We start from the raw sequence: 14,473 nt of genomic DNA on the forward strand, positions 1-14,473 counted from the left end.
TTTCTGGAAATTCCCAGGAATTCTTGAGAAAATTTCACAGGAGGTGAAGTCCTGCATTAGTTAATGGAAGTAAAAGCAGATGAAAATGATGTATTTTAATGAATCATCAGTAGTTTTGAAATCTTAGAATTAGAGATCATCGAGTACAACCACCTCCATCCACAGTGAAACACTTTTAAAACATTTCTGGCAGATGATCATTCAGATTCTGTCCATATATTTCTAGTTACGATCACTTGGAGGAAGAGCCATCTAAGATTATAGATAACCACAAATATGACAAAAATCCCAAACTCTCTTCAATGGGCATAAATCACCTGCAAAACACACACACCCTTTAAAATGTTGCCAAAAAGTAATACAATAATTGCTTTTGTTCTTTTTTTTTTTTTTTTTTCAGCTATACCCGTAGCATATAGAAGTTCCCAGACCAGGGGTCAAATCAGAGCTGCAATTGAGTCATCATACGCCACAGCCACAGCAACACCGGATCCAAGCCACATTTGCAACCTCTGCCACAGCTTTGTGGCAACACTTGATCCTTAACCCACTAAGTGAGGCCAGGGATCAAAACCACATCCTCACAGAGACAACATTGGGTCCCTAACCCAGTGAGCCACAATAGGAACCCCCAATAATTGCTTTTAATTTGCACAATATTAAGTTCCTATGGGGAGCAGGGTTTAAAAGTTCTTGATACTCTTATTACTCTCTAGAAATTAGTTGACTTGGAGAGGAAACAACTCAACCAGTACATTGTTGTTAGATGACCAGTAAGTACAGTATTTTGAAACACCTTTATTTTAAAAATTGTATGAATTTTAATTACAATAGTTATACATTCCTTAATGTGATTTTTTTTCTTTTTTTTTTTTTTAGGGCCTCACCTGCAGCATATGGAAGTTCTTAGGCTAGGGGTCAAATTGGAACTGCAGCTGCTAGCCTACACCACAGCTTGCAGCAACACCAGATCCTTTAACCTACTTAGCAAGGCCAGGGATTGAACATGCATCTTCATGCAGCCCCCAGTCAGGTTCTTAATCTCCTGAGCCACAATAGGAACTCCCTTAATGTGATTTTTAAATTAAAAAAAAAAAAAAAAAAAAACAGGCCAATACAAGAATGGAGACACAACTCACAAAAGAAATTTAAACACTAAACCAAGTAGTTCATTTAAGCAGCCACTAGGTTGTGCTGGTGATTTAGTCAAGTTGTTTGGGGATGGGGGAGTAAATTCACTTAAAATGTATATTTTGCATATTTCTAAGGCCCCAACATGCATACCCTGGATTTTACATAACTCCTTATGTAAACTTTAAATTCGTTATTAAATCACACAAATATTTTAAAAAGATGTTCTTGAGGGGGTTCCTGTTGTGACTTAGCAGGTTAATAACCTGATATAGTGTCCATAAGGATGCGGGTTTTATCCATGGCCTCACTCAGTTGGTTAAGGATCTGGCATTGCCACAAGGCATTGCCACAAGCTGTGGCATAGGTTACAGATGCAGCTTGGATCTGGCACTGCTGTGGCTGTGGCATAGGCTGGCAGCTGCAGCTCCGATTCAGTCCCTAGCCCAGAACATCCATGTGCCTCAGTTGCTGCTGTAAAAAAAAAATTGTAGTGGGAGAAATTCCTTGGTGGCTTAGTGGATTAAGGATGCTGCATTGTCACTGCTGTGACTTGGGTTCAATCCCTGGCCCGGGGAACTTTTGCATGCCTTGGGTGTGACCAAAAAAAAAAAAAAATTAAAATTGAATAAAAATTATTTTAAAAAGATGTTCTTGCAACAACAACAAAAGACAAAAGACAAAAAGACAAAAAAAAAGATGTTCTTGAGAGCAAAATTTAAATTAAATAGGTTGAATATATTTAATTTGCAGAACTTATTGGACACTTACTATGTTGTATGGTGAAGAAAGAATGAATAAGATATGGTAATCACAAATTAAATAACACGCAAATGTAAACTAATTATTCCAATGTAATGAATCACTCGAATGTTAGTCCAAATATTTTTTGTTTTATTTATTCAATCCCCAACACCAGAAATATAATAGGAGTACAGTAAATAGCTGTCCATTGAGTAAAATATGTGATAAATTAATGATTATATAATATTTGTAGAAAGTATTATGAACATACAAACTAATTTTTATGTTCTCTAATTTTAAATGCTTACCAAAATAACCTATGGTCTAAATTTATTCCTATAAAACAATATGTTTAACCACCCTAAAACCATTTGATAAAAATTTGAATCTTACAAATCCCCAAAACTGAGATATACCTCCAAGGAATAACCTTATTTGCCATTCTTTAGAATAAATAGTGTCAAGAAGATAAATTCTATAATTTCTGTATCTCACCAGAATATTTTATGCTACTAAAGTGCATTATGACATTATTTGTACCTATTTTACTTTCAATATACAAAATTATATGACAATATATCTTTTTTTTTTTCAACTATCACAATACCCTGAATGATTCTGACATATTCCCAGAATGAGGCATCTCCTCATTCTCCAATCTTGTGAGTTACTATGGAAAATAAAGTAAGGTTAAATGTTCCTTTGTAGCTGACTTTTTTCATCCAGCCCTGGAGACAAACATTTTAAGAAGTGTCTATTTTAGAATCTAAACAAGTGTAAACTATATCTCACTTACAGGGCTTTGGGACTCCAGCACTGTGTCTGTCCTCTCTTTCTTGCCGACTTGGAACCGTTCTCCAGATTGTCAGTCTTTTCTCCTTTCATCTCTATTTTGTACACCTATTCCTTTACATTCCTTTCTAGAAAGTAATATGTATTAGTGCAGAAAAATGTGAGTTGGGACCAAATTTTAAAGTTTAAAATAGGAGTTTAAAAATAGGATCTGACACATTCTAGAGACCTTCAGCAGATACTTTAACTCTCAAATTCAGTTTATTCCTCTACAAAAGATGATAGCCAGGAGAATACATGTTATTTCTAGTGCCTAGGAAGCTAAAGATTAGTAGAAGTTGAATGGTATTCAGCTGACTCCTGGAAGTGTCTGCCACATTTCTTCCCTTTTCAAAAAGGAATAAGAAACAAAGAAATGTAATGCTACAGATAGCCCTTTGGTCCTTAGCTAAGGGCAATATATTGTGGCTTTCACTCTTAAAATTATGAAAGCCCGTATATTTTTTTCAGAACTTGGAAACAGCTATAAAATAAAAGGAACTCTAAATACAAATAAGTAAGATGCTGAAGTGTTACATTATACCTAATATAGCATGAGTTACTCAGGGCCAGGAAAGAAATTTGTCAAATGAAATGTCTCTGTGAATTTAGTCCAAAGAGGGCAGGCAGTTTGATGAGCATTATGTATCGCAATAGCATATAAAAGCAAATGGAGTAGGTCCAATAAGACTTTTTAGTTCTAGCTGAGAGAGAGAGCTCCAAACTTCAAATTGGTTCTGTTCAATCCTGTTTTATGAGGTGAATTTAATCAATACTGTATGATGAATTTTAATAGATATCTTCTAGCATCTATGGAGATAATACGTGATTTTCAACTTAGCTCTATTAATAAATAATTACATTAATAGATTTCCTAACATTGAACCACCCATGCATCCATGTAATAAACTGAACTTAGATATGATGAGCAGCTGTTTTTTTCTGCTGCCGAAATGTCTGCTAATATTTTATTTAGGATTTTTGTATTGATTTTCATAAGTGACAGTCTTTTTTGTATGCAATCTTAACACAATTTGATCAGTGTTATACTTATCTCATAAAAATGATTTTGGAGCTTTTCATTTTTTTAGGCCTTAGATCAGTTTAAATACTATTGGAATTATTTTTTCTTTGGTAGAATTCTTAGACTGTTTGGGACTAGTAAATTTTGTAATATAACTCTTGACAACTTTATTCTCTGGAATTAGACTCTAGGTTTTCTATATGTTCCAGCATTAGTTTTATTAAATTACATTTTCCTTGAAAATTGGCTGTTTAATCCAAGCTTTGCTTTCCATTTGAATGGAGCAGAAAAAAGTAGTTTGAGTTTTTTATTTCCTCTATTTCTATTTCTCCCATATTTCTTAAATTTAATATTTGTCCCCCCTTCTTTTTTTTTCTGAATTTAGAATAGATAGTAATTGATCTGTTATCAGTTTTGCAAAGAAAGATCTGTTGGAGTTATTTATTAATTCTACTATTTTCGGTTTTCTAATTTAATATTTTTAACTGTAACTTTACTAATTCCTACCCCCATTTTTATTTTCTTAATTTTATTATGGTTTTCCTGACCTTTTAAGTGCTTAATTAATCTATTTTCATTGTTCTGTTTATCGATACAGTATTTAATGTTATGAGTTATATTTCTCCTTTAGCAGTATTCATATCTCATAAGTTGTAAAATGTTGCATTTTCATATCCATTATCTACATGTTTTGCTATTTTGCATTTTTCTTTCACTTTTAAGTACCTTTAAAATTTTTTAAATATTCAGGTAATAGAGGACTTTTGTTTTCTTAATTACTTATGTAATTAAGTTTTAGTTTTATTGCACAGTGATCAGAAAACATTGTATTTCTAATATATAACATCTATTGAGGTTTTCTTTTATGACCTAATATCTATTCAGTTTATGCTACTATCTTGACGTATTAATAAGAAGATATGGTTCTGATTTCTAGGAAATAGAACTACACAGACATGTACACATCCACATATTCAGGTTACATGTATATAATGTAAATGATGTATAAAAATTATGTTTAACTGATTATTTTATTTAGGGAGGATTTTCTATATCCTTTATCTTTCTCATTTTCAGTAAATTTGTTTTATCATGAATTGAGAAAGATGATTTAAAGTTTCCTTCTGTTAGTGTGTTTATTTCTTCTTATAGCTCCTGCTGTTTTAGTATTTAGTGCATAGAGGGTGACAGCTCTCACATATACATTGCAGAATTTACCCTGTAACATTATAAAGTTTTCTTGCTTAACAGTTTTGGCCTGACTTTCATTCTAGCTGATATCCATACTCTTTGTTTATGTGTTCATTTGTTTGCATTTACTTCAAATACCTTTGGCCACCATTTTATTTTCAGTCTCTCTGAGTCACTTGGTTTTAGATAGGTTTTTGTATATAACATGGATTTGTATTTTGTTTTATGATCCAGACTGCTTCTTTTTCAACTAATGGAGAAGTTAGGACATTTGCAATTATTTATATGTGTTTGCTTTGGTTCAATCATAGTATTTTATGTTATGACTTCTCATCTTATATTCACATTATTTTAAATCACTAACCACATGGCTTGCCTTTCTTCTTCCTAATGTGTGTAAAATTATGATACTTAGAAAAATTTGTATTTTTGTAATGGTGAATGCTTTTATAATGATAACTTTATAAAATACCATTACTATGTCTATTAGTACTCCATTATAATTAATGGTACAACTAATACATTCTGTCTTATTTTCTCCTGTGTTCCCTTTTTTATACCATCAAGTTTTATCCCAAAAGTAAATCTTCCTTGGTGTTTATTTGACGCTATTAAATATGCTTACTACTTTACTGATGGTCAGCTTTTAAATACTCTCGTCCCACCTCCAGGGAGATACCAACTTGTCCTAAATAGGTAAACGTTCTTATTAGGATTCTCAGTTTTCAGAATGTAGTATTACTCAGCCATAAAAAAGAACAGAATAATGCCATTTGCAGCAACAGGGATGCAACTAGAGAGATTCTCATACTTAGTGAAGTAAGTCAGAAAGAGAAAGACAAATACCATATATCACTTACATGTGAAATCCAAAATATGGCACAAATTAACCTATCTACAAAACAGAAACAGACTCACAGACATGGAGAACAGACTTGTGGTTACCAAGGGGGAGGAGGGAGGAAGTGGGATGGATGAGGAGATTGTGGTTGGTAGATGCAAACTATTACATTTAGAATGGATGAGCAATGAGGTCCTACTATATAGCACAGAGGATATGATCTTGGGATAGACCGTAATGGAAGATAATATGGGTCACTTTGCTGTAAAACAGAAATTGACTCAACACTGTAAATCAACTATACCCTAATAAAAAATAAATTTAAAAAATCCTCCTTAGCTTATTCATTAATTAATATATGTGGTTGTTTGTACATAGTAATGGGAACAAAAGACAGTTACAAATCCTAATGTTCCCATTAAGTAAAATCTTGAACTCTTCACCTGTAACTTGGAACTTAGTTACTATCTGTTGAACCGTAAATGGTTGGGTGGATCTTGTATGATAAGCAAGTTTTCCTGCTTCTCTGTGAAATTATGGATTTCCTAACCTAATTTTTCCTGTCATATTAGCTTTCAGTGAGCCCCTCTGTCCATGGCCCTATTTGAGTTGCAATTTGTGTAATCTCGGTAACTGTTCTTGAATGGTATAAGGGTATATGTTCCTCCAAAATATATTATATCGGCATAAGGATTATTTTGAGCTAAGGACTATTGGCAAAAAGTCAGTATAAGAAAATATATCCCTATTTACCTAAAAGCAGGACAAAAATGTTAAAAGTGTTCCTTTCTCCTCTCTACCTGGAAGGACATAAGTTAGTCACTGGAGACAACTCTAGAGGCTTTTAAGGCCAGAGACCTCACCAACAGAATCTACATTAAAAAAAAAAAAAAAAAAAAAAAAAAAAAAAAAAACATTACTAGGAGCTCCTGTTGTGGCTCAGCAGTAAAGAACCCGACTAGTATCCATGAAGATTCAGGTTCAATCCCTGGCCTTGCTCAGTGGGTTAAGGATCCAGCGTTGCTGGGAGCTGTGGTGTAGGTTGTAGACATGGCTCAGATCCCACATTGCTGTGGCTGTGGCTGGCAACTGCAGCTCTGACTCAACCTCTAGCCTCAGAACTTCTGTATGCCGCAGGTGTGGCCCTAAAAAGCAAAAAAAAAAAAAAAGAAAAAAGAAAAAAAAAGAAACAAGAAAAAAATATTACTAATTAGACCTTATCTTCCATTAGTTTTCCCCATATACTTACCTTCTCACAGTTTGCCACCTCAGAAGTTCAAGGTCCTTTTCCTTTATCTTTTAACTTCTCTACAAATTTATTGTTCTTTGTTAAGATGCTATCTAAGCCTAATTTCTAACCACTCCTTGAAGTTAATCATCACTGAGTAATCCTGTGTGTGTGCACAGCACACATATTAATATACTTCTGTTTTTCTCTTTTTAATCTCTCTTTCATCATTCTAATTTTTAGGGTGCTAGTCAATAAACCTAAGATAGAGAAAATTTTGTTTCTCCCCTATAGTTTCTAATAACCACCTACTATCAAGGGGGAGCATATCAAAGCATAAGAAAATAAGAGCTTCAGGAGTTCTCAGCCCAACAATTGCAGCTTAGCCAACAGTTGGGGCTCAGTGGATTAAGAACACTACTAATATTCATGAAGATGCAAGTTCAGTTTGATCCCTGGCTTCAGTGGGTTACCGATCCGGGGTTGCCATGAGCTGTGGTGTAGGTCACAGACACTGCTCAAATCTGGCATTGCTGTGGCTGTGGCATAGGCCGGCAGCTGCAGCTCTGATTTGACCCCTAGCCCGGGAACTTCCATATGCCGCTGGTACAGCCCTAAAAAAAAGAAGAAAAAAAAAGGAAAATGAAAGCTTCAATTCCCAGAAGTCCCTTTATACTAAAAATGCAAAGGTAACTGTATTATGAGTGAGTTAGCAATATTAATAACTCACTCTCTCTTCATATAAAATATAACTAGTGAGAACAAGTACAAGGAATCAAAGGAGGATCAAAACACCATTATATCTTTATTAATAGCAAAACTTATTAGCAAAATCAATGTCGGGACTCAAACCCCCCTCCTAGAACCTGGACCCTAACTTTATCCTATAAAGGACAGGAGGGGAAGTTGGAGATGAAATGGCACAGATCTGACTTATCCTTGCCAGGAGTTTGCCTTAATTCAGTGCAAATAGGTCAGCGATGAAGAGACACTAGGCCAAGTTCCATCAATGACCAACTTGTCAGTCTTTTTCAGTTTTACCTGTTAGATTAATCTCTCCTCCTCTCATAGAAAGGACTAAGTAAGGGAGCAATAGTAGGAATGGGAAGTGCTCACTTATGAACTGCTCCCTCTTGGCAGGTGGAACCACTTCTATCCTTTGGTAGAGATTGCTGATTGCCTGCTCAAGAGTCATTTCCTCCTTCTTAATTAGTGACAGAATCATAAGTTTTTTCTTGGATGGCAATTTCCGGAAGTTGAATGTTAAGTTTCAGTCACCCTTGTAAGCAGGGGTGGCTAGTGAGATGTCAGTGGAAGTTACTCATTGAATAGGAAAAGCACCCTTTGCCCTCCTTTGCCCTTTTATCTTCTTTCTGCTTGAACTGTGGACAAAAGTATATGAGATCTAGCAGCCGTTGGGAAATCATGATGCATCCATGAGAATGAAGTCACTACTAGGAAGAGAAAAAAGAAAGACACCGAGTCCTTGATGATTCACTCTGTCATCTCAGCACTGGACTGCCCACCTCTAGATGCCTTTTGTGTTAGAGAAAAATAAACTCTTATGTGTTAAACCATTGCAATCAGACTTATATTATCAGTAGCTGAAGCAGTTAGTAAATGATGGATTTAATAATTTAATTAACTTAGTAAATGATTTAATTTATATAAGTATGAGGGGAGAGAGGGCAATGTTTGTCTGTCTAACACATGGCTAAGGCCTTGCACTGAGCCATGCATTGCCCCACAGAGTAGAGCAGTTCCTGTCACTCCCAAGTTCCACCTAAAAGTTCTTCCTGGACTGTTGGTCCTGCTACTTGATGTCCATGACTTACCTCTTTGCTCTTCTACCTGTTTATAATATATAAGAATATGTAGCTATCAAGAACAGTTTATTCTTCTCTAGTCTATGAAACTATATCACCACCTAATCATTATATAATTCTATTTAGATTTCAATGCTGATAATACTTTTATATTTCTATATAATTTATTACATATTATAAACAACTATTAAAACCAGAATTATGAATTTAGGAGTCAAATATGTGGTTGTTGGAGCCATGGGAGCTGGAGAGACATCTCAGGAAGAGCCAAAAAGAGAAGTAGACCAAAGACTATTCCCAGAGGAATCTTGACGTTAATAATGCTTCCTGAAGAGAAAATGTTGCTTGCTGAAAGTCAAAATGTCGTTGCTGTGAGGTGACAGAATTTTGGTATTATGGCAGAGGGACCCACTTTAAGACATCTGACTCAGAGTACCAAATCACATTTCTCACCTTCTGTAAAGAAAAAGCCCCTAGAACTGTTCCTATCTGTTGACCTTTTGAGAACCAACAATTCCTCAACACCAACCTCAGGGGATACAAAAGATGATGTATCCTTGGTTTGTGAGAGAGGTGAAAGTCTCCATAATTTATGAGATGTTGGCTTTTTGTGTGAGCAGTTAATGGCTCTTGCTGGCTGTTGTGAGAACCAGTACCAGTTCCTCTGAATTTTTGTCATTTCATATCTTCACTAACAAAGATACAAGCTGGTGTCTCATTAAGTCAAACTTATGCTTTCACCTCTGCTCACCCCAGTGCCAATATAGGATGAATGTAAATAAAATTATTCTTGGCCTTGATGTATTTATTTCATAATTATCCTTTTCCACTCACATCCTTATGGTTCTGATTTATTCCCTATTTCCACTCATTTAACTAATGGTAATTTTTCCTTGATGCATATCAGTTATATTTGTTCTTATTCTTCCTTATTTTTGATCTTCCTAATATCCCCAGATCCCCATGTGCCTAGATATAGACAGTCCTCTGGAGGGTAGAATTCAGCTAAGTCCAGAGGACTGACTAGCAGTGGTTCAGTGCGGCATTAACACAATTCCAATGAGTGAGTTAATATATGTAAGGTACCTTAAACAGTGCCCAAACAATAGAGTACATGCTCAGTAAATGTTAAGTATCATTATTATCATAATCTAGATGTAATCCAAGTATCAGATTTTTCTACCTTCAGAGACATCCTCCCTTGAGCATATTTGGGGAAACTAAGTTTCATCTCACATCTCTCATCCTTAGTCAGTTCCAAGCTGCAGGTGCTTCTCTGTGCTGTTCCTAGCTCCATCTCAGGATGTCTTGCTTCTGGCCATAACCAGGTACATTTGAACTTCCTTTCTTCTCAGTATGAAGCTGCCACTTCAGATGAGTATCAGCAGAGAGATAAATGTGAAGATCTTACTTCTTTTTGTTGCCTTGTTTCTCATGCTGATACACAATATCCAATCTTATGCAAGAGTTGGAAAAATATAAGCAAAGCAAAATATGTAGACTGAGTACTTTTTATGACTCTCCTCATATCCAAAAGAAAAGTACCAAGCGCTCTCCTCATGAACACCCCAAGTTCTAGTCTCCACACAGAGAACGCTCCATTCTTTGACCCTCAGCATGAGTTTCTATCCTCCCATCTTGCCACATGTGTTGGTCTGGCCCTAAGTTCACCTTCCTGCTTACACTCAGGACCATTTATGAGGGTGTACTCTTCAAAATCTGAAATATTGATTATAGAATAGCAAAAAATTAACAGAGTATCACAGAGAAGTCTTTGGCACTCAAAATCGTTATCCTTTCCCAGTCTCCCTGCAAGTAGAAAGTGAATATGATTTCTCTCTCTTCCTGATTCTCTAATAGTTAACTGTAATACACAAACACACACACACATACACACACAAACACATATTCTCAGAGATGGTAAAAATCTAAGTTTACTGTAAAGAATAAAATAATTGTCCTAAGTGTCTATAATATGCACAGTATCTCCAGGGCAGTTCGCAGTTGGCATAATCATATAAATCCATGGAACTTCTACTTTGTTCTTCTGCTTTCAGTCTTAGAGCCCAGAACCCAAGAATTTGGCTCAGTTATAAGACTATCTTTCACTACCCCATGGTTATCAATCCAAAGCCTAAGAGTTTTGAAACATTGAAATAAAAGATTTGGTTTTGATTTATCTTTACATTTCAGACCTGGTAAAGAACTCTTGGTGAGGCCTTCTCTTCTGTATACATGGATGTATATGAAAGAGATGATTTACAATATTTCTAGTGAAGCAACTTCTCTAGGAGTTGGGAGACGATCTTACCTATGGCCCAAGGTATATTCTACCTTTTGTCTTTGGTAAGGCTGCTCCCATAACTGAGGAAAAAATAAATTCACTCTCTTGGGCCTTCATACCACTACCTGCCCATCTTCCAGCCAGAAAAGTTTCTTGGACAAACCCACTTAGCCTACAAGGAAAAGAATGGAAAACTTAGAGCCTTATCTCACTCATCTCTTGGACCTAGTATAGAGTCCAGTAAACATTAGGCACTTAATGGAATAATCAGTGAATCAATGTAAATGGTGTAACCCTCAAAAAGAATATAATCAAGAAATTTGAATTTTTTAAGTAAAGATTCTAAAAAAAAAATTAAAACTCTCCCACCTATAGAGAAAAAAATTCTTAAGTATGTGTTTACCAGTAAATAATTGATACAAACAAAATCATCAGAAGAGCACTCTCTTCAGGGTTTTACCCAGAGCAAGTTTAACATCCCTATTCCTCAAGCTGTAGATCAGAGGGTTAAGCATGGGAATCACATTGGTGTAGAAGACTGAAGCAAATTTACCCTGGTCCATAGATCCAGAAAAAGAATTTGTTAAATAAGTAAATGCCCCTGATCCAAAAAACAGAACCACAGCAACTATGTGGGAGCCACATGTGCCAAAGGCTTTAGACCTGCCCTCAGCAGAGGGAATACGGAAGATATTAGAGAGAATCAAAGTATAAGAGATGAAGATGCTGATACTGGATATGGTGATGACCACTCCAACAGCAATAAAAAACACCAGCTCATTGACGTGGGTGCTGGTGCAGGAGAGCTGCAGGAGAGGGAGGACTTCACACAGATAATGGTCAATGATGTTGGAATCACAGAAGGTCAGTCTCAGCATGCCTCCAGCATGGGCCATGGCCCCAGCAAACCCTATGACATATGAACCAACCATCAGCAGAGAACAGACCTGAGGGGACATGGTGACCATGTACAGCAGAGGGTTGCAGATGGCCACATAGCGATCATAGGCCATCGATACCAATACATAGCACTCAGAATTGACAAAGAAACAAAAGAAAAATAGTTGTGTCATGCATCCCACATAAGAAATTATATTTTCTGACACAAAATCATTTAGCATTTTGGGGGTAAACACACAAGAATAACAGAGATCTATAAAAGACAAGTTGAAGAGGAAAAAGTACATTGGAGTGTGAAGGCTAGTATTCAGCCCAATTAAGGTGATCAAGCCCAGGTTGCCTACCACAGTCAAGACATATATCCCTAAGAACAAGAGGAACAGGGGGAGCTGGAGTTCTTTTTGTTGTGATAATCCCACAAGGATAAACTTAGTCACCAAGGAGCTGTTTCTTAGAGGCATTTTCTTCTGGGGAGCTGTCTGGAAACAAGGGACAAAATACATAGACAGGTTATGGCGCAAGCATAGCTAATGGAAAACAGATCTCAAATATGAGCCAGTGCATGAATACCCTCCATGAATACCCTCCTTTTTGCCTTTCTTCTCTTATCTATGCCCCACCACCAAGCTATTGACAGTGTGTCTGTGACTATATCTCACCTCCCCTGGGCTGATCCAGGGTAGACTCTGTGAGTGTGGGCAGCAAGAATCCAGTCCCCACTTGGGAGATGAGGAGATGGAGCCCTGAATTGGCTGTCCAGTGACTCTCAGACCTTCTGAGAGCTGGAAGTACAACCTGTGCCCACTGCCTCAGACTGAGAGACAGGAGCTCTCCTGTCCCCCTTTGTCTCTATTCATTCTGCTTCCCTCTCTCAACCAGACACAGGGTTCCCACCTTGGAGAGAAAACCATGAGTGTTCCTTCTGGCTACATATCCTTACCTTCTTTTTCTAATTCTCTTCACTGCATTTCACACCATAGTCAGTGTTAAGAGTAGGGAAGGAATCACTGCATCCCAAACTCTTTGGTTATGAGTTTATGGGAGTCGGACATTCCTCCTCCCTGACCCCCCACAGTCCTGGCCCTTATGCAGTCTCCTTTTCCATTAGCTCAAAGGAGAAAATAGTGATAGTGCATAAAGCAGACAGCCTCAAGTTTTAACTCTTCTGGTTCCTTTGGTGCTGAGAGTCAGAGACTTTACAGATCCTAGTCTCCAAGGTGCTCTAGGAATAGACCAAGATTTCTGTTTGTGGATTTTCCCAGATGGTATACATCAACCTCAGGAGAAAAAAAAATAGCAACTCTCATTTTCACCAGAACCCCAGCTGGCATATCATGAAGAACTTTATGCTGCTTGCTGATCTCAATCTGCTTAAATACAATTTCATTCCCCTGCGAATTTCTCAGAGACTTGTCCCTATAGGAAAGAAATTGTACTCTTTGTTTACCGCCTGGATGATGATGTTTACTTAAAATTTTAGGTCTTGAGTGTTGTACTCAAACTTCTTAATTCCAGGGATTTCATGTCATTTGTTAGTTTTCCTCACCATCACCACCACCACAAACACCACCTACCCTTAGCTCTGCAAGGACTGTAGACAGGCTTTTACTATGTAAGGGTAGATTAAAATATCACATCACATATGCAAAAAAGCATACACACACACACACGCACACACACCCCTGCACAAAATTACACTATGGATGTGTGCAGGCTAAGGTATTAACAGGAGATGTACCTAAAGGTTTTAATCTTATCCTTCAGATGATAAAACTGGTCTCCATGTGATCTGCTACATGAATATTCTAAGAAACATTTAAAGATATGTGAGCAATTGCATTTGTAAGTTTCCACTGAGGCTGCCTAAAATAATCCCAGATTGCCTGGAACAGTCTTGATTTACATCCATTATCCCTGTATAATTATTAATAGCAAACCCTCTCACTCTCAAAAGTGTCTGGATTTGGATAACAAATTATATAGTCACCCTACTAAAAACAGCATAAGCAGCTATTCAGGTCCTCTGGCCTCTGCTCTCTTCCAGACCCACTGACTTCTATCCACTTTCTGACTTAGGGAGTCTCTTTGTCTTCACCCTCCTTGCCCTGAGAGTTCTATTTCACTGAACCTACTCTTCCTGACCAACCAGTACTATCTCTTCAGTAGACTTTGGCTTAAAATGGTAAGGTCATTAACTGCAAGCTGCTTTTGATTTATACCTAGCCAAAACACCTAAAGCAAATAAATACAAACCATAGCTACCTGCCTAAAATAGGTGGAAGGGAAATAAGAGGAGAGGAATTACATAGGAACAGAAAATAAACACTGGTACAATTCTACATTGTAATGATTGGTCCAATGGTATAATGTATATTGCTAAATATCATATAATAAATTGATTAGTAGTATTTAATAAACTTGGATATATACATACATTTTAACACAGCAGTTCTACTCCAAGGTGTATACCCAA

At 36.6% G+C, this 14,473-nt stretch overlaps 1 protein-coding gene across 1 annotated transcript; it reads right to left on the bottom strand.

The window, feature by feature from the left end:
* Positions 1-11,529: 11,529 nt before the first annotated feature.
* On the bottom strand, positions 11,530-12,477 carry LOC125111257 (olfactory receptor 8B4). The gene has a single exon (XM_047753164.1). It carries the CDS (start codon positions 12,459-12,461, stop codon positions 11,532-11,534), a length of 930 nt encoding a protein of 309 aa, XP_047609120.1. The 5' UTR covers positions 12,462-12,477; the 3' UTR covers positions 11,530-11,531.
* Between the last annotated feature and the right edge of the window lie 1,996 nt (positions 12,478-14,473).

This window comes from Phacochoerus africanus, chromosome 11, assembly GCF_016906955.1.
Source record: "Phacochoerus africanus isolate WHEZ1 chromosome 11, ROS_Pafr_v1, whole genome shotgun sequence".
In the NCBI taxonomy this organism is placed as follows: domain Eukaryota; kingdom Metazoa; phylum Chordata; class Mammalia; order Artiodactyla; family Suidae; genus Phacochoerus; species Phacochoerus africanus.

What these genes read in the sequence shown, in the direction of transcription:
- LOC125111257 (XM_047753164.1), bottom strand. Translation starts at nt 12,461, where the DNA reads ATGCCTCTAAGAAACAGCTCCTTGGTGACTAAGTTTATCCTTGTGGGA.